This window comes from Grammomys surdaster, unplaced genomic scaffold (assembly GCF_004785775.1).
Source record: "Grammomys surdaster isolate TR1022 unplaced genomic scaffold, NIH_TR_1.0 137, whole genome shotgun sequence".
NCBI classification, from domain to species: Eukaryota; Metazoa; Chordata; class Mammalia; order Rodentia; family Muridae; genus Grammomys; species Grammomys surdaster.
The window spans coordinates 1,036,969-1,056,862 of record NW_021604595.1 but is presented as its reverse complement, the minus strand read 5'-3'; the positions used below and the strand labels follow the sequence as shown (position 1 = coordinate 1,056,862).

Below are 19,894 nucleotides of genomic sequence, written 5' to 3'. Positions count from 1 at the left end.
CCTTATTGTCACTTAGCACCTGAAGCGAGGAAACACTTGCCCCCACCTGTATGACTCAGTGGACAGAACTCACACCTGACCCACCAGGCAAAACTGGGGCTCCAGGAACCCCTCTTCTGGCCTGACCTCCACTGGAAATCAGACACACACCCCAGCCTCACCCACCTCATGTTGCATGGCTGCCTCTACACCTGAAGCTCCCAAAGGCAGATTCTGCCAGAAAACTTCTGTCCTGTGTCCTGCTGGCCCCAGTCCCTGCCCACACTCACCGTTTCCACCTTCAAATCCTACACTCTCTTAACAAAAGCCTCCTCCCCACACTGCTCTCCTAGCTGGCTCCCTGCTGTGTACTCTTGTCTCCTCTGCTCAGAACACCCCAGACAAAAGTCCTGGCCACACCTCCAGGCTGTGCCTGAGGCCCATCTAGCTGCCTGACCACAGCCTTCTACCTGCTGTTCTAGCTCCAACCTCAGGGCCTTTACACAGCTGTCCAGTCCAAATGATTCCAGTCCCCCTCCCACAGGCTCCTAAGCACCCAGGTCTCTTCCCACCACAGCATTCTGAGATCTGTTGACACTTCATATCTCCGGGGGTCATGATCTGACCTGTTTGCCGTGATGCTCCCAGGCCTGAAACTGGGGGCTGAGCTCAACAAAAGGCCGCCTAACCAATGAGCATGGTCACCCTAAGAACATGGAGTTTCAAAAGCCTACCCAATCCTCAGGTGACCAAGAAGTGCTCAGAAGCCACCGTGACCTCAGATGTCTTTTGATCCTGTAGTCACCGGCCTGATCCTCTCAGCCAACACACCTCTACCCAGCCTTTATAGCTGGTCCTAGTTCAATGTCCAGCCAGTCAGACATCACCCTGAACTCCTCTCCAGTCCTCAGCGCCCCCCCTCCCCCCGTGAGTCACCATATGGCCTGTCTGCTATCCCAGTAACTACCTTTAGGTTGCCTGGGCCTCAGTCTTATGGCCTGGCCATGTTTCACATGTAGATCAACAGTATGAGTACTCAGCACATGCCCAATAGGGCACATGTGGATAGAACATGGAGAGAGATGTGGTTATCCTCACAGCAAGTTCCAGGCCAGCCCTATGGGAGGTGGATCCAGCTGCCTCACAGGTATCTGGGTACCCAGAGCTGTAGAAACACCAGATCAAGGACAGAAGGTCATATTAACTGCATGTGCCATTTTACCCTGATGTCCGAGATGGGTCCTCAGCAGAGACAGAGAAGAGAAACAGAGCATCGTGCCTTTGTCACATGAAGATCTGGCCTTGAATCAGACTCAGCTGGGCACCTCCAAAGGCCGGGGCCTCTGAGAACACACTTGAGCCTTACACACATCTGTAGAAGCACCCGCCTCTATGGGTGCCTGGACTCCTCATCCCCAGCAATGCTAACCACAGTGTAAACTGCTACTCACCGTATCTGACCACATGGGTCACCACACACATCTCAGGACACCACTCAAGAGTGGGGATGGAGGGAGGGGCCCAAGTGTGGGTGCCCACATTTCTACATCTGATGGGAAAGCCATACCCACAGGCCATTCAGGCAGCCAGAGCCAACCTTTCCCACCAAACACAATGGGACTGTGGTCAGGACACATGGAGGGGGTGAGCTCAGCGCTAACACAGACCAGTTGTCAATCATAGCTCTTTGAACGAAATTAGGCACTCAGGGGATTAAAAAACAAAAAGAAGACAGGAAGAAGGCCAGGTGACCGCCAGCCAAATCAGGCCATGCTGTCTCAGAGTGTCCTCTCCTTACAAGCACCAGCACCATAGCCTGCTGGGACTGTGGCTCACTGCCTGTCCCCACACCACAGGGCCAGGGATGAGAGCAGATGAGGTAGCAGCCAGGCTTCCTACACAAGGTTAGTACAGCATGATCCTAGGGCTCTCTAGGCCCTGAGCCTGGGCCTTCCACCTCACCTAGATCCCATGAAGGCAGATAGAACCCTTGGAAAAAGTCTGAGGGGGTATTTGAGCTATCTTCCAAGGCATAAGCCACACAAGATGACCCCTTGGGTGATACCTGATCCCTGCACTGGCAGCTGAGGACACTGCATCTGACTGGAGCCTGAGGTCGGAACACGGAGCTCTTCTAGAAGTCCACTGTTGCCCATAACACATCGGTGGCAGCAGGACCCCCTTAGTGACTGGAGGACCCTGATCCCATGTCTCCTCTGTCCCTAGCAAGCAAGGCTTAGGCCTCATACCATTCTGCTAGGGTCCAGCCAGCCTCCAAGCTAAGGACCAAGGACTGAGCACCTCTCCAAGGTATATGGACTTACACCTGGCACAGGGCCCCACCAGGGAGAAGTTTCCACCCTGCAAAAGCAGCTTACAGCAGAATTTCTGTAGCAGACAGAGGCACCGAGACCCTGGACCCTACGTCCCCTGAAAGCAGGAAGAAACAATGACAACAAGAGGATTCTAGGGGTGCTTTGCTTCCTCCCTTGCCATTATAAAGCACTCTGTTAGCAGGGATAAAGTGCATTCAAAGGATAAATGACAGGAGGAAATATTTTCAAATACCACCCCCCACTCTCCGTAAAAGAAAAAAAACACTTCAAGTTCCAGCTTGGCACAGCTACAGTTGAGAAGGTGGGCCATCTCCCTGTCTTCGATGTGGAACAAGCACATAGCACATACCGCTCTCCCTGTCAAAGCCTTTCAACACAGAGTCACTAAAGGGAACCCAGTGTCCTCTAAACTACTCACAGGCCTGTGACTGTGTTGATTCCGCCTCTTGGCAGAGAACCCTGGAAAGAGACTTCAAGCAGTGTGCCACTGTGGAGACCACACTGGGTCCCACCACTGAGGGTGCAAAAAGGAAGCAGCCACTTAGTGGGCACCTGAGTAAACAGACCGAAGTCCTTTGGAGGCTAACCTCCCCAGGAGAAAACCAAAGTCCTGACAGACCCTCCTTTTACCATGGCATCCAGAATTCAGGAGCCTTCCCCAGCAGATGGAAACACTGGAGACTGCCGAGGGTCAGGAAAAATCCAGGACATGGTAGATAAACAAGACTCCTGAGTCCAAAGTCAAGAACTCTACAGCCTACATCCGATGGGGTCCTCTGCATGTGATGCATGGGGACCCCACCCTCACCTAGGTCAAAGACTCTGCCTCCCCTTTCCTAGCCTATGCCCTGATCTGGGTATCTGTAGAATCCCTGCTGCCCTACTATCTCATCCACCCAGGATACCACACAGGGGCCTCTGGGTGGATTCTCCCATAGCTCTATACAGCAAGCCTGTGCCCCACACCCCAGTCAGGTTTCTGCCATCTCCCAGACCCTGTGACATCCAGCCATCTCCTGAATGATATCAAGCAATCAGTGTTCCCACAACTGATATGACTTGTGATCTGAAGGCTGATCTGATCACCCAGGGGGCTCTAAGCAGGCCCAAACCCCTGTCATGTGAGCCATCCCCAGGGTGATCCAGATAGAGGAAGGTAACCCCATACAATGCATTGCAGCCCAAGGCAAACATTAACAGCACCTCTCACTGAAAGAGATGTGAAGGCAGTTTCCTCACCTACTGGGGGGTCCCAGACTTCCCCCAAGGAAGGAACAGCACTAAAATCCAGAAGCTACCCCATTTTATCTATAGCCAAGTATCCAAAGACCCCTGGCCAGGGGCCAGGCCCCACCCTCTGCTGCCCCGCCCACAACAAGGGCAGGCTGACTTGTCTTGCCTTAAAGGGAAGGGGAATTAACAAGAGTCCCAGGCCTCTGCAACGCCTCAGCCAAAGAGGCAGACTTGGCCTGTGGAAGTCTCTCTTATCCAGCCTGCTGTAGCACCCCTGCTCTGCCCTCTACCCTCAGTGACATTCCATAGTAGCAGCACCAGCAGGTGCTCAGAGAGCCACGCTGGTCGTCTGGCAAGAGCAGGAAGGTGAGGAGCCAAGAATCGTGCCATTCTCCAGAGCTGAGACTCATCCCCATGCTGGATCCTCTCTCCTGTGTGCCTCTTCAGGTAGCAGGGACACAGGGAACACTTCAGGATCCCGAGCCACAGACTTTGCCCCTCCCCATTCTCATGCATTCTGCACAATCAAGGCTCTCTCTCCAAGGTCGAACAGTGGTTCTCAACCTGTGGGCCAAGACCCTTCCAGAGGGGTCGCCTAAGAGTACGGGAAAACACAGATATTCACATTACAATTCATAACAGTAGCAAAATTACAGTTACGAAGTAGCGACAAAGATAATTTTATGGTTGGGGGTTGCCTAAGACTATCGGAAAATGTATTTACATTACAATTCATTACAGTAGCAAAATTACAGTTATGCAGTAGCAATGAAAATAATTTTATGATTGGGGGGTCACCACATGAGGAACTGTATCAAACTGAGAAGGTTGAGAAGCACTGCACTAGGACACGCCAGGCAAAAGCCATGGCTCCTCATCGGAACCGTGAAGGAGGAAGGAAACTCAACTCCAAGAGACACCACTGACCCTCTCTCACAAAGCTGTATTTCCATGACAGAACCAAAGGGCAGTATGGAGACCTTGGAAGCTCTTTGTCTCAGAACTGATGGCAGGTCACCTCTGAAATGAACCCAGCTTGTACACACACGCAGAGCACTCTGCAGGTGCCGAGAACACAGCACCTGAATACCATTTCCGAGCCAAAAGAGCAGGCATCCTGCAGTGGACAGCAGCCCTGGCACCCAGCTCACCCAGGTTTGCCCAGGATGCATTAGCCCTGGAAGGCCAGCTAACTTTACAGGCAGGCCAGCGGGGTAGGCTTACACCTCCAGCCAGCACTCTCCCAGTTGGCCCCTGCCTGACAGCTGCCCCTCCCTCCCATTAAGGGAGGGCCTGTAAACACCCCTTGTGACAGGAGCTGCCTCCTCTTCCAAGGCTGGCCCCAGGACGGCTAGGGTTGCGGTTTATATAATCTTCAGGGCCAGGGCTGACACAGCTAACGTGAGGGCAAGGTTATGAAAAATACATGCTGAGCCTCTGCTTCCAGAAAAGAAAGGAAAAAGAAGACAGAAACAGAGATAGAGGTGGAAGGATGAAAGGGGGTGGGAAAGAGGTAGAGGAGAGAGAGAAGAAAGGCATGCGTTTCTTCGTGATTTTCACTTACACAGCTAATGTGTGAACAAACCAGGGTCTTAGAACACCAGGTGGCTGCTGACAGGGCTTCTAGGCCTTGGCCAGGGCCCCAAGGACCCACCAAGCGTCATTCCTGAGTCTGAGGAAGCCCTTGCAGGCATCTGCAGGGCTATCACACCTACATCTTGCAGGGCACAGGAAAATGCTAATTCGAGGACAGCTGGGAGCTTCCAAGCCTCCTAGAAAAGGGCCTAGAGATAGCCTTCTCTCTCACTACCCTCGGTCTCTACTGAGTCAATGAAAGTGGGTTCTGAGGACGGACAAGGAGTACGGACTGACAGAACGAACCTCCGCTGCCTATGTCACGGTGGGCACAGCACATACCCAGCCTTGACTTCCAAGATGGCAAGCCTCAACCTGTGTGTTCACAGGTTCAGAAACAGCACCAACAGGCTATCCATACACGCGGCACATGTCCTGCAGGACACCCCCACAGAGGGTGACACACACCAGCCACCATCCCCAGGGCTGCCTAAAGCCCTGCATACGAGCAAGGACACACCCAAGGACGCATTTGCCGACAGCCCACCTGCGGGCAGCTGCGCTCACCTGCAGTTCACACCATGCTACCTCCACCCAGGTCTCCGTGTCCAGCCCCTTGTAGACCGTCTTGAAGGAGCCCCGGCCCAGTTCGATGTCAAACTTGAGGAACCGGCCATCCAAAGAGGTGGCCACGGCCTTGAGGTCGTCCTCATCGTCCTCCTCCTCCTCCGGTTCATCCTTGCGTGCGCGCCCGGGCTCCGGCTTTGCCTCGGTGGCTCCAGCGTCCTCCGGTGTTGGGGCCGGCGCCTCCTCCTGCCGCGGGCCACCGTCGGGGACCGGTGCGGCTGTGGCTGAGGCGGTGGTGGGATCTGGGCTGGGCTCCTGCGTGCCCGCTCGCTCCGGGCCAGGGTCCGAGGGGGCACTCGGGGAGCCGGGAGGCGCAGCGGGCGCGGCAGGCGCGGGCGCGGCGGGGCGGCCCCGGGCGCGCTCCGCGATGAGGCGGCGCGTCTTGCAGAGTAGAAGCACCCTGCGCTGCAGGGGCTGTGGGGGCTGCGCGCTTGGCGTCTCGGCCGCCTCCAGGCCCGGCGGCTCCTCCTGGTCCGACTCCACCACGCTGCGCCGCAGGAAGCGCTGGGGCCCGAGCCGCGCCGCCCTCGCCCGCGGCTCCGCCATGCCCGCCGACCCCGTGCCGCGCCCGGCCTCCATCAGCGCGCCGGGGGCGTCTCGGCGGCCGCCATCGCCGTCCATCTCTGCGGGCCAAGGACACACGGGCCCCGCGTGAGCGCCAGCCCCGCCGCACCTGCCTGGGCCGCGGGATGAGACAGCGCCGCCTCTGGGCCCGCGCCCTGCCCAGCCCCACCGCAGAAGTGGCCTGCCTGCCGGCCGGGCGGTCCTCTGCGGGCTCCGGGGAGAGGGACTGCAGACCGGACCCTGAAGCGAGGGTTGCAAGGGGATGCCCTGCCTCACTCAGCCCCGAGCGGGGAACACGGCGTGTCTCAAGCCGTCCCAGGGACTACAGGGGGGGACGACCTACTAGGTGTCCCTGGGGGCCCAAAGGACCTACAGAAGGGCTCCGGAGGCTGGAGAAAGGGGTCAGGACCAGCACAGGAGCGACCCTGCTAGGCTATCCCACGGGCGGGTGGGGAAGGGACAGGGAGGCCCGGGGCAAGGGGAAGCACCGGACAGGAGCCAGCTCCACAAAGGACGCGGGCCCGAGGCGCGCGGGGAGGGGGCTGCGGCGGCGCTGCGCGCACACAAAGGCGGCGAGCGGGAGGGCTCGATACTCACAGGGCGAGCGGGCGCTGTCCATGCCCGCAGCCCGGGGACCCGGGCGAGCGAGGCGGGCGAGGCCGCGCTCCGGAGCCGGCGTCCTCTCTCGGGGCCGCGTCGCACTGGGGCGGGGTCCTGGCTGGGGTGGGGGTCGCCAGGCCGTTCTGCTCCTGCGTACTGCTCCCTCGGGCCGGGCCGCTGCGGGGCCGCGCTCCCGCGTGCTCCTGCCGGCTCCGCGCGCCTCCGCTCCCGCACCGGCTCCGAACTAGCGCGCGGGGAGGGCGGGGCTTCCGTTCGTCCCACCCTCCCCCAGACCGGAGCGCGGGGCGGGGCCTGGCACGCCCACCTGGCTGCGGCTGAGCGCCGCCACCTGCGGGATGCTCCCCATGGCCTCCACCTGCCGCTAGGGTCCCATGTCCGCGCCTGGCCCTGAAGCTCTTTGGAAGTGGTCCGCTGAACTGTGGGCCTTGAAGGGCTGGCTCTATTTTCCACGGAGATGGCTGGCCACAGACAACGTGACTTAGCCAGAGATCCGAATCCTGGAACCTTGCCAAGACAAAATAGACAACCCCAGGGTACCCTACCCTCAGGAGCCCAAGCGTGGTCGCAAAACTGGAGTGTCTTCCGGACCTTTCTGTATTACCATGGTATGGGAGAACCTCACTATCAACCACCAAGGTTGATGCCACTAAGCACTGTGTCAGCACCCCCCCCCCTCTTTTTCCGGTTAAGCAAATCCAGATCTCAAAGACAGATGTCCTTTGCCCTGATCAGCGGTGTGGTGGCCCAAGCCTGTAATCCCAACACCAGGGGGAGGAGACAGGAGGATACTTGATCCGGGAGTTGGACCACATGGCAACAAAGGAACCGTCTCAAAAATAAATGATAGATAAATAGAAATAGAAAGGACTTCTCTGTCCTAAATCTCAGAAGTCCCAAGATGGAGGCCGGAAGAAGTTTCCAGAAACTCCTTTTATTTACCATATTGATTGTCATTCCCTTCCCCCCCCCCCCCCCCCCCCCCCCGTTCCCCCAGGACTTCCAACCCATCGAGCTACTCAACTCCCACAGAGAAGCCCGGCCCCCGGGCATCTCTGAACCGGACTGCAAAGGTCACAGAAGACTGACCTGATTTCTGAGCCCGTGCTGGCCACCTGCTTGAACCTACAACTCACCTGCACTTGATCCTTGAGATGCACATCGTTGGGCCCTCTTTACCCGAAGAAAACAGCACAAAGCAAGATACCAGAATGTTCTGATCTCTTTGCTCACCCTGATAGTACGGCACCCTGTCAAAGATGCACATTACAAGTATGGAACGGATTCCCAACGGCTGCTGGTCTTAGAGCCTTTGACACCAGCAACTCATATGACATAAAAGCCTACAGAGGCAACAAACACATCCTTCACGATGAAAAGGAAGCAAATGCTGACAGAACTGTTACCCAGTGACAGGATTTCCCTGGCCCTGCTAGGGGCTGGCGTGGGTGCTGAGACCAGTCAAAAGTAACTTTAAAAGTCTGATGTTCAAATCTCTTCCTAGCTGAGTTGGGTAGTAGCACACTGTCAGCCTCCTAAAAAGGGGAATGCTGGAACTATGTACATTATGAAAACTAAGAGCCATCTAAAGTCAGGACTCCAACATATACCCCAGAGACCCACGGCTTAAATTGTGTGATTGGCACTGGGCTAGGCATTTGCCAGATGCCTGTTAATTTATATTATCTCATTTCTCATCTGCCTTGGGACTCAAGTGTGAACACAAAGCCCACTCAAGCCGGAAGCAGAGCACAGGTTCCAGCTCTGCAGGTCTGAGTGTCCCTGGAGATGGGGACCCAAGCTGTACCTCCCTCTCAGGCTGGGGCAGAACGTAGATGAGAACCTTTGCCTCTTCACTAAGGAGGCTAGAGACCCCAGTATTGCCTCTCTTAACCTGAGCCTGCAGAATGCAATTTCTCCTGGACAGGGTTTATCCAGCAAAGGCCCTCTGGGTCCTGGCATGTGTACGGAAGCTATATACAAGGCCTGCGTAAGAGAAATCATGACAGAAGGATCTCAGCATGCTAGTCTGTCTGTCTCCTTCCAACAGAGCACAGTGTCAGCCTATGGCATATACCTGCTGAATGACTAGTGGTGAAAGCAGCCAGCCACTTACAACACCCAGTAGAAGTATGGTGGTGCATACCTATAACCCTAGCACTCAGGAAGCAGAGGCCAGCTTGGGCTACCCAGAGAGGCCTTGGCCATACCTGCAGCTATTGCCCATACACATTCATACGTGTTTGTGAAGAATTATGACCCTACTCACAAAACTGGGGCACAGGTCGAGATGGATCTCAGAGAGCCTGTGTCTGACTGGGTACTGTGTGCTTTATAACAAATTCCCTGGGGGTGTTCTTCCACAGCCTCACTTACATACCTCCCAAGGTGAACTCGCTTCCTATGGCAGCCCTTGGAGTCCACAGCTATGAAACTACTGGATAAGGCCATTGATCTCTTTGTAAGGAGTCTCAGACTAGTATCACTAACAGGCCCTTGAAATTTCAACACATGGAATCAAGGGCTCCTTCGTATAGAATTTAGAAGCCAAGGGCCCACCTTCTTCAGGTCCCCGGACATCTCTGGGTCTATCGCTCTGATCCCAAACACTTCCCACTGCATGGCTAGATTTCCTAAGGCTCACAAGCCAAGGCTGTGGGAGGATGCTCTGCAAAGCACCAACCCAAGGGCCTAGATACAGCATCTGCTTCTGATCCTCAACAGAGCTGTATCCAAGGTTCCCTCCACTTGGAGATGAGGATGCAGAGGCTGAATCCAGCCAGTATTCCACCTTTAGTGGCTGCTCAAGATCCAAACAAAAGGATAGTGACTTCTCCCTGCAGTTCTCATCTCAGCCGACTCAGCCCTTCGTGTGACAAGAATCACCAAGGTTAGACACCTGAAGAAACATCTGTTCCATGCAGAGGATGTGCAGTTTACCCACCTATGGATAGGTATGGCAGTCATATCTTACAGTCTCCTCTGTTGTTTGGGTTTGTTTACTCCCAAGGCCGAGACAGGGGACAGAGCCTCAGTCCTGGGAGACAATGACCAGGGCGTGTCCAGACTACAGTTTGTTCAGCCTTGTACCTCACTCTCCAATGATAGGAGTTCTTCCTGGAAAGAGCCTTGGGAAGTGGACTGGGTGTCACAGAGGGGCCTTACTACAGTGACTTTACCATGCTACAGGAAGGAATGAGGAATCGAGTTTCCTCCCAACAATGAGGCACCATTAGAATTCTCTGAACTATGCGCAAAGGATGTAGCTCAGTCGGTAGATCACCTAACAGGAAACAAAGCTGTAGTGGCCCATTTTGGTAGTCCATAGTGAGCAGGGGCTCTCCTGGGCAGGCAGTCCTGTGACCAAGCCAGCTCAGTCAACAGGGTCTCAAGCGAGGGAGTGAGGATTGAGAAAGAAAAAGTTACTGAAGCAGCTTTATTTCTCTCCAGCCTGCTTTTATATCATTCCAGGCATATCCAAAAGCCATGGTCAGTTTTCAGATCAAAGACGAAGTCATCAAGGGAAATAGTAAACAAAGAGATCATATAAGGTAGTAATTAAGCAAAGTATAGGCAAAAGGATCACACAAGGTAATAATTAAATAAAGTAGTAAACAAAGCCCCATGGTCACTGTTTCTGATATTCTTATCTAAGCATACTTCCTTGTCCAAGCCCAGTGACAAATGTCAAATTCCTAAAAGGGACACCAACAGGTCTCAACAGTCCTGGGTTATATAAAAAAAAATCGAGCTGAACGAAGGAGTAAGGCATGTTCCCGAGGTCTCTGTTTCAGTTCCTGCCTCTGATTCCCCCAATGTTGGACTATGACCTGTTTTCTTAGTTGTTGTTTGGGTTTCTTTGTTTGTTTGTTCCCAAGACAAGGTTTCTCTGTGTAGCCCTGGCTGTCCTGGAACTCACTCTGTAGACCAGTCTGGCCTCAAACTCAGAGATCTACTTGCCTCCACCTTCCAAGTGCTTGGATCAAAGGCGTGAGCCACCATTGTCCCGTGAACTATAACCTGTAAACCAGATAAAACATTTCTTCCCCAAGTTGCTTTAGGTCTGTGTTTGATGACAGCAACAGAAAGCCAACTAGGATTGTGTTAACAGGTGTAATACCTGTAATCCCAGCACTCAGGAGATGAAGCACAGACATCAGAAGTTCAAGGATATCCTAGACTAACATAGTAGTTTGGAGGCGAGCCTGGGATACTTGAGACCCCTTTTTAAAAATTCAAAAAGAAAATGAAGTTTCAGAATAAGAGACATAAATCAGAAAATGGCCCAGTGGTCTTCTGAGTAGAAACTGATTACTGGGTAGGGCTCTCTTTGTGATTCCAGGGACAACTGAGTTTCAGATGACAGTTCTGGGAAGGCAGATGGAACCGTCTAAAATAAAACTGTCGGGATTAGAGAAGAGCTCAGTGGCTGAATGCTTCTGTAGTGAGCACCAGGACCTGGGTTTGATCTCTAGCATTGCAAAAATAAACAATGAAGTATATTGAACACACTGAGAAAGAAGTAGAAAAGGAATTCCATTCGCAATAGCCCCGAAGAAACAAAATACCTAGAAACAAACCACCTCAAGGAGGTGAAAGAAGCCTAGAATAAAAGCTTTAAATTAATGAGGAGTTTAAAGAAGCCAGTAAAGAGACCTCCCACACTCAAGTTGACAAAATGAATATTGGGAAAATGGCTGTAGTATCAAAAGACACCTACAGGGGCTGAAGAGATGGCTCAGCAGTGAAGAGCACTGACTGCTCTTCCAGAGGTCCTGAGTTCAATTCCCAGCAACCACATGATGGTTCACAACCATCTGTAATGGGATCCTATGCCCTCTTCTGGTGTGTCTGAAGAAAGCAATGGTATACTCATATACATAAGATAAATAAATAAATCTTTGAAGAAAAAAATAAGACATGTATAGATTTAACATGGTCCTCATCCAGGGTCTAATGACATTCTTTCTTCACAGCAGAAGAAACCATCTTAAAGTTTGTATAGAAGCACAGAAACAACACACACAAGACCAGCCAAAGCAATCCTAAGCAAAAACAATAATAACGGAGACACCACCATACATGCTTCCAAACTGTACAACCATAGAACTCAGGGTCCCAGGATTGTCTCTCAAGTGCCTGCTGAGTCACCTCACCAGCCTCTTGGGTTGATTTTTTAGAAAGTTAAAATACTTTTAACATTTTTAATACATGTGTGTATGCCCATGCAGGAGTATGTACATGTTGTCAAACATGCCCTTGGATGTCAGAAGAGAACATCAGATCCCCTCCACCCAACCTGGTGTGAATGCTAGGAAGATCAGGAAGAACTCTTAACCACTGAGGGAATCCCTCCAGCCCTTGTTTTGATTTTAGATTTTTTTTTTTAAAGAGCACATGTTCATTTATAAGAAAACAAATAAAATACGAATGTTTGGGGGCCTGGGGGTATAGCACAATGGTAGAATATTAGCATATATGAAGTTCTGGTCTCCATTCCCAGGACTTCCATATATATATATGCAACTTGTCCCCATGGGAGATACTCAGCAAGTACCTATCAAACAAGCAGATGTAATTGATATCTTTTTCCCCCAAGCACAGATTTTACTTAATTTGAGCTGATGAGGCAGAATTAGGTCTGGGTTTTTCTTTTCCTGGTTCGGAGTGAAAGGCCCCTAAATGACATGGAATGAGCAAATGTTTGAGTTTCCCACCTGCAGGCCCTGCTGAAGGAGCGCCTTAGATTCGGAAGGAACCATGGACCCCCTCCTCTACTTACTGTTCCCAGAATGCACCAGGCAGCTCCCTAGGAACTAAATTCAGAGAGCTTGAACCTAGAGGTGTTCTGAGAAGCCCAGTGGGTCTTGTCGCAGTGATTTAAAAAAATACACCCAGCACTCAATGGACAACTCAGATGTACCGGGTCTGAGCTAATTCTCTCTCTCTCTCTCTCTCTCTCTCTCTCTCTCTCTCTCTTTCTCTCTCTCTCTCTCTTTCTTTCTTTCTTTCTTTCTTTCTTTGAGGAAAACCCTCATGACACATATATAGATGTATAGGAGGGACTAAGACACAGAGAAGGCAACCATGTAGAATATACCACCCAGTAGGTATGTGCCTGGCTATAAGGGCTGAAGGCTTGCCACACCGCCTTGAAGCTGCCACGTGGCCAGCCCCAGGCCTCTGAGAGAAGCCCTTAGCTCCCTGGAGGCTTTGGTTTTGGTGCTCTATCCTATGGACAGGCAGGTGAACCATGGCCTTCCCTCAGTCACAGCCTGACCTCCATCTGCTCACTGCCCTTGAGACAAAAGCCCTGATTTTGTGTGAGTTTCCCTTATCCCTGATGCCTTCTGCAGATCTAGCTTGTCATGTGCCCTCTGTCTTGTCCCACTGCCCTTAAATGGAGGCAGCCGTGCAGACTGGCACAAGCTTTGTGGAAAACAGTTTATAGCCGGGGCAGCAGTCCATGTGAACACAGCTCTTACCGTTTAAGTCAGTAATTCCTTTTGCAGAATCTCTTCCAATGGAGTGACCAGTGATGTATGAAGGTATTCACAGGAGGATTATTTATAATAAGCACTAGGAATCGCCAGGATGCCAGTGATTGGGTTAAGTGAACCACGAGATTCCTACACTATCAAATATGTCCAAGCCATGTAAATAACTGTCTGTGGAGTTTTGCCATGGCAAGAGCTACCAGAATGGGAAGAGAGAGAAGCCGAGGGGTTACAACAGTGCACTACTCACAAAAGCTTCCAGTCACTTCAGCTTTCCACACTTGGGCCAAAGCAGTCCTATCTGTGTCTTCAGAAAAGGAAGACTTGATCTCTCACCAAATGTGAGATGAAGAAGGATGTTCCACAGGGAACACGGTCTGAACAAAAGCACAGAAGACCGGAGTAAAGAGTTCCGGATCAGATTCAAGTCCTAGCATCTCCTGCTGGCTGTGACTTTGGATATATTCATTAACTTCTCTGTTTTCTCACTAATCAACATGACAACGGAGGTAACTGCCTTGCAGAGTTGTGAGTGATGCTACAGCTAAACCCCTGGAATTCTGAGCAGTTCCCAAAGTGGTCAAAACATGGTGGAGGGACTGGGTGTGTGGCTCTGTTATTAAGCGCTCACCTTGCAAGCACAAGGATGTGGGTACGGCTCCCCAACGTCCCTGTAGAAAGCCAGGCATGGTGGTTTATTATTCTAGTTCTGGAACTCACTGGTCAGCCAGTCTAGTGAAATTGGTGAGCTCCAAGCCAATGAGAGAGACCCTTGCTCAAAGAGGAAGGCACCATTTCTGGGGTCTCCTCTGGACAACATGGTGTTGTATCTCTGATCTCCACGTGAGCAAGCACACACATGCACTCATTCCAAGCCCCCTACACATGAAATAAATTAATTAAGAAACAATGCTTCTTACTGCTTTTGAGATGATGTCCTGTGACTGCTGCTGAGATGATGTCCTGTGTCACGGGGACAGCATAGAGGCCAAGTTTATTGAGTTGAACTTATTAGACTGAGTAAATTCCTCCTAGGTCTCCTGCCCTCATCTTATTGGCCACCAGGTCGGAGAGCTATCCAATATGTCAGGGACACGCCTTATCTCCCTGTTTCTAAGAGATGTGGAAGCCCATGAGGACTTAGTGGTAGATGTAGTTACCACAAAGCCAGCAGAGTGTTACAAAGCAGGAAAGGCCAGGTGGCAGCTAGTCTCAATACCTGCTAGATCGTTGTGACAAGGTCTGTTAATCCACTAAGTGAGAATAAGACCACTACCACAGTTCTTGAGCCGAATTTGAAGCAAGCTTTATTAAATACTGACCAGGACGAAGGACACTGGCCAGGCCCATACCTGGGATTCACAGAGAATGACTGAATTACATGAGGTGGTTATAATGGCAAAATCCACAAGGCTACACCCTTTCTACCTTCATCCAATAGGGGACAAGCATACATCTTCCCAGACTTCATGCCAACGTGCTTCCCATCTCCTTGTGATCCAGCACATCCTTTGCATTTGGGGCAATCAACTTTATTTACAGAAGTGAAAACACGTGGCTTGTTATCTTACATGAACACCAGCCCCCAGCATTCCAGGCAGTTATCTGGCCTGGGGCAAGTGGAGTTTACAGGCTTATCTGTCCTTGGGAAAGTGAGACTTACAGGTTAGAGGCATTTTTATTCTATAGCTCTCTTGAGCACAGTAATTACAACTTAAAATATAACTTTAGCCCTCACAGGTCCTTCCTCTAAGCATAGCCTGTGCTTAGTGTCTGCCACAGACAAGCTGTCATTCCATCTCTGAGAGACTGACTCAGACCTGTACCAGCAGGGGGTCTCTCAGCCCAAGTTTCCAATTTGTATCCAGCAGGGCTCCTGGGCTGTCTGAAACTTCCCATACAACCTACAAGGGGCTGCATTATCCTCCTTGAGGAAGCAGAGGGGTTTTTTTCCACTTAGCATGTGTGTAGTTTGACTGGCTTCTGGTGTTTTTCCAGCAGGCTCAGTTTCAAAGAGCCTTTGCCTGTCTCTGGAAGCACCCGACTTACTCAGCTAAAGACAAGTGAACATGAGGTTCCTGCAGACACCAATTGCCTCCTCTACACCTGACCCCAGAGCTCACAGAAACAAATGGGTCACATGACTGATCACTTGGTGGGCATCATTTACCTGGGGCATCAGGGATGCTGCTCAGAGGAGACATTGGGACCTCAGATTAGAAGACAGAGAAGATCTAAAAACATTGTCCCTTTCTAAAGGACCCCAGTAGGCAGATAGAAGTGAATACCTCAGCCATCACAAGCACCTGCTGCTCTTCCAGGGAACCAGAACACACGTGGCAACTCACAACCATTTGTAACTCCAGTTCCAGGAGATCCAGCGCCACCTTCTGGTCTCTGCAGGCACTGCACACATATGGTGCTCAGGCATACGTGGAAGCACCCATAAAATAAATAATGTTTTTCAAAAACAGACAAATGGAGTAGAGGGTATGACTCAATTGGTAGAGTGTTTTACCAGCACATGTGAACGCATGAGGTCAATGGGGATAGCACACACATACCATCCCAGCACTTGGGAGGCAGAAGAATCAAGAATTCAAGGTCATTCTCAGCTACACAGGTAGTTTAAGATCAGTCTGGACTATACAATACCCTGTCTCGGGAGCTGGAGAGATGGCTCAGTGGTTAAGACCACTGACTGCTCTTCCAGAGGTCCTGAGTTCAATTCCCAGCAACCACATGGTGGCTCACAACCATCTGTAATGGGATCTGATGCCCTCTTCTGGTAGGTCGGAAGAAAGCAATGGTGTAGTCATATACATTAAATAAAAAATATTAAGAAAATAACAAATGCACCTGGCCTTCAAGGTTCCCATCATTTAAACGTGCTCTGAGGTTGCATTCTTGGTCTTTGAGTTCTACCTGGGGGTTAAATGGTCTCCACACTCCACTTCTCATGCCGCCATTTTCAGTGGCTGTAACAAAATTCCCAAGGAAGGGTACCTTATAAAGATGTGCAGTTGGCTCACAGTTTTGGAGGCATGATATTAGAGAGCATGACAGCCACAGATGCTGGCCTTGCTGTGTCATAACCTGTGGCAAGACTGAGCGAGCTACCAAAACAGAGAGCACTTCTCTAACACAGCCACACCTCTGGCAACCCAACTGTCCATTAATCCCTGAGTGATTAAACCTCATGTAAACCAGAGCCCTCAGGACTTAGTCTCATCCAGAAAGCCCCATTCTTCCGGCTGTACTGGAGACTACGTTTCCAGTGCACAGACGTTGGGGACACATGCTAACTGTGGCACCCAGGCAGCGAGGTCCCCAGCATTTGACTTGTGGAGTGAAGCCAACACATCTCCCTCAGACAGCCTCACCCCACCACCTGGGACTCTCTAGTGGAGAAGTGGAGAGTGGGGTCCAAAGACCCAGAAGAAAACACAGGTGCAGGGGAGGGGCCAGTCCCAGAAAGGGGCTTTTTTTCACTATGAGCTCATTGCCTTGAGGCCAGGGTAGGGTGTGGTTTCTTCCAACAAAACGCATCGGGATAGGATCCAACTCCTCTCACCTAGTTCTGCAAGTAGATCAGGGAGAGCTTGCACAAGTGCACTGCCACCCTACATTTTCTGGCCCAGGGCAGTCTAGATCTGGTCCCTGGACTGACCTAAAGTCCCACAACCACCTCCCCCCACACACACACACATGAGGTAGAACCTCATCTCTGCATTCTAGACTTGACAACGAAGCCAGATTATGTGACAAGCCATCACCACTTAGGTCACATGCTGGCACCCAGGGAGCTGCCAAAAACTGAGGGCATGGCTCTTGGCTAGGCTGTCCAGGCCACCTAGCTCCTTGAGTCTCACAGGTTGGGGAGCTGAGCTCTGGCAAGCCAGGACTGACAAGGATGGCTGACAGAGTAAAGCAGGGCTTTCAAAATAACAGTCCCCTACCCAATACTTTGCACTGTTGGCCAATAAGCAATGGAACTATAGGCTTAATGTTTTGTTTGTGTTTTCCTCTACTTTTATTTCGAAGAGTTTCAAACCACGCAAGAAGAGTTGCAGCCGTGGGAGAGATGGCTCTGTGCTTAAAAGTGCACGCTACTCTTGCAAAGACTTGAGCTTTTATCTCAGCACCCACTCAGATTACTCACGACTGTCTGTAACTGCAGCTACAGGGAATCCAAAGTCCCCTTCTTGTCTCTGCAGACACCTGCATGCAACACACACAATAATAATAATAATAATAATAATAATAATAATAATAATAATAATAATTTTTAAGAGACACATTGCCCCTTGGCTTTCTTTTCCCAATGATTCCTGCAGTACTGTAGTAGGCTTAAATTATAGTTAGACCATTTTATGAAGGTATTCTTAAGAATGCTTTAAGTTCTAAAGCTATCTTGAGTAAAACTGGTCTCTCTGGTCACTTAGATTGGCCCTAAATTCCTAAGGTAAACTGGTCTCTGGACCAGCCTTAAATAACTATATAATATGACCCTGAGGTAAAGGTTAACTACCTGATCATCTAAGTGTTAGCTCTCAGCTTCAGTAAATAGCACTTGCCTGTTGTAGCTGTCCAAAGCTACCTTCCTGTATGTGTCACAACTGAGATTTCTTTTTCCTTAAAAGCTAGAACAAACTGAAAGTCTAAGCTACTTCCCATCCTGATCCACTTGGACCTATTGCTAGCAGTTAATAAAGATTGCATTCAGTTTATTCAGGCTTCTTGGGAATTTTTCTCTTTTGGTACACAATCACAATAAACAGGTCTCAACTGCTTTGACTGGAAGAGTGGGCCAGGTACCCTTTGGATGGAAGGGCTGGGTATTGGTGGAGGGGTTGCTCCAAGATGAAGGGGAAGCTTCTACTGGAGAGATGTCTCAGGACTTACGAGTGGGCACTGCTCTTGCAGGGGACCCAAGTACAGTTCTCAGAACTCACATTGCTTGTCTCAAACACTTGTAACTTCCGTTCCAGAGGGACCCGATGCTCCTGGCTTCTGCAGGCATAGGAGGGGGTGTGAAAGGGTGAGGAATATCACAAGCTTCAGGCGTGTTGGTCATGTGAATCCACAGTGGAAGATGGAATACCAGATGAAGGACAGGCACAGACACATCCCACAGTCACAGTGCCCCCAGACAACACCAAGGTCTCACCAGGCGCTGCTCTAAGGCCATGCAGCTCCTCTATGTCTTCGCAGATGAGCTCAGCATCTTGTTCTAACAGGACCAGGAGCTACCTACCACAGGCATGCAAGTTCATTAAGAGAGCAGTTTGGTAAAAGCCTTACCTTCTGCTTGTTTCTCCAACTCTAGAAATTTCCCTCAGAGAAAGTAAAGATATCATCACGATGTGGTGAACTCCAAGTTATTCAAAAAGCTGAAAGGGTGGGAGTGGTTCCAGGCTCCAGTGAAAGGCCCGGTTGTCACACTCCTTATCAGATAGAACACATGACTTCTCTGAGAAGTTCTAAACCCAGGCAATGGTCAGAGCACAGTAGGTTTGTGATTTAGAGAGAAGTATTAGATTGTACTTTCTGTGCACTGAGATAGATCACTGTGTGCTTGATTGCCCTGCTCGGGTAGGGTGGGGTGGGGAGTGGTGAGGGGTGGGAGGGGATTTATTTTACCTTGTCAACTATCCCTAAGCTGTATCTTTCTGAGGCAGATGCTCCTCAACTCACCAAAACAAACAATTAAGACTCTCTCTGTCCCTTGGGATCTGAATGTAGGGGGCTGTACACCCAGCCCACAACAGCTTCTGACATAACTGGCATTTATCTCAGCCCTTGTACTTAGCCTGGGCTCTGGAATGAGAAGGTGGAGGAAACAGAGAGTGGCTGTCACATGTCCCTTATGTACAAGTATACCAGAAGTAAATAAACTGTTCTCGTCCTAAGTCACTAGGGGCGTCAGTGAGACTTCTGTTACACAGCAAGCACTAACTGATACACTCTGAGTTGGGCTCCTGGCACTACAAGAAAAGCTTCATGGTAAGTGGGTGGGGGAGTCAATGGGGCAGATGTAAAAATGATCTCAGGCAGGTGTCGTGGCACACACCTTTAATTCCATCACTCAAGAGGCAAAGGTGAGTAATCTGTGAGTTCTAGGCCAGCCTGGTCTACATAATGAGTTCCAGGACAACCAAGGTTACATAGTGAGACCCTGTCTTGAAAAAAAACAAAAGGAAAAGCTCTCAGGGCTGGAGAGATGGCCTGCCTGTTAAGGGTACTTGCCACTTTTTCAGACAACCGGAGCTCAGCCCCCAGTGCTTTCATCAGGGGGCTTACAGATGTCTGTAAGTCCTGCTTCAAGGGTTCTGACGCCCTCTTCTGGCTTCGATGGGTACCTACACGAACACACACACACACACACACACACACACACACACACACACACACACACACATATATATATATATATATATATATATATATATATATATATATATA

The 19,894-nt window shown here is 50.8% G+C and overlaps 1 protein-coding gene across 2 annotated transcripts in view; it reads right to left on the bottom strand.

Moving 5' to 3' along the window:
• The window catches only part of Wnk2 (WNK lysine deficient protein kinase 2), a 104,984-nt gene extending 97,508 nt beyond the window's left edge, over positions 1 to 7,476 (bottom strand). The window contains exons 1-2 of one of the 2 annotated variants that reach the window (XM_028763240.1): positions 6,912 to 7,476; positions 5,691 to 6,373 (exon numbers count right to left, since the gene is read on the bottom strand). In XM_028763240.1, coding sequence (XP_028619073.1) covers positions 5,691 to 6,371 — 681 coding nt within the window. In that variant the 5' untranslated portion in view covers positions 6,372 to 6,373; positions 6,912 to 7,476. Of the gene's footprint in view, positions 1 to 5,690; positions 6,374 to 6,911 lie in introns of those variants that run through there. The other variant, XM_028763241.1, reaches the window with a different exon arrangement.
• Between the last annotated feature and the right edge of the window lie 12,418 nt (positions 7,477 to 19,894).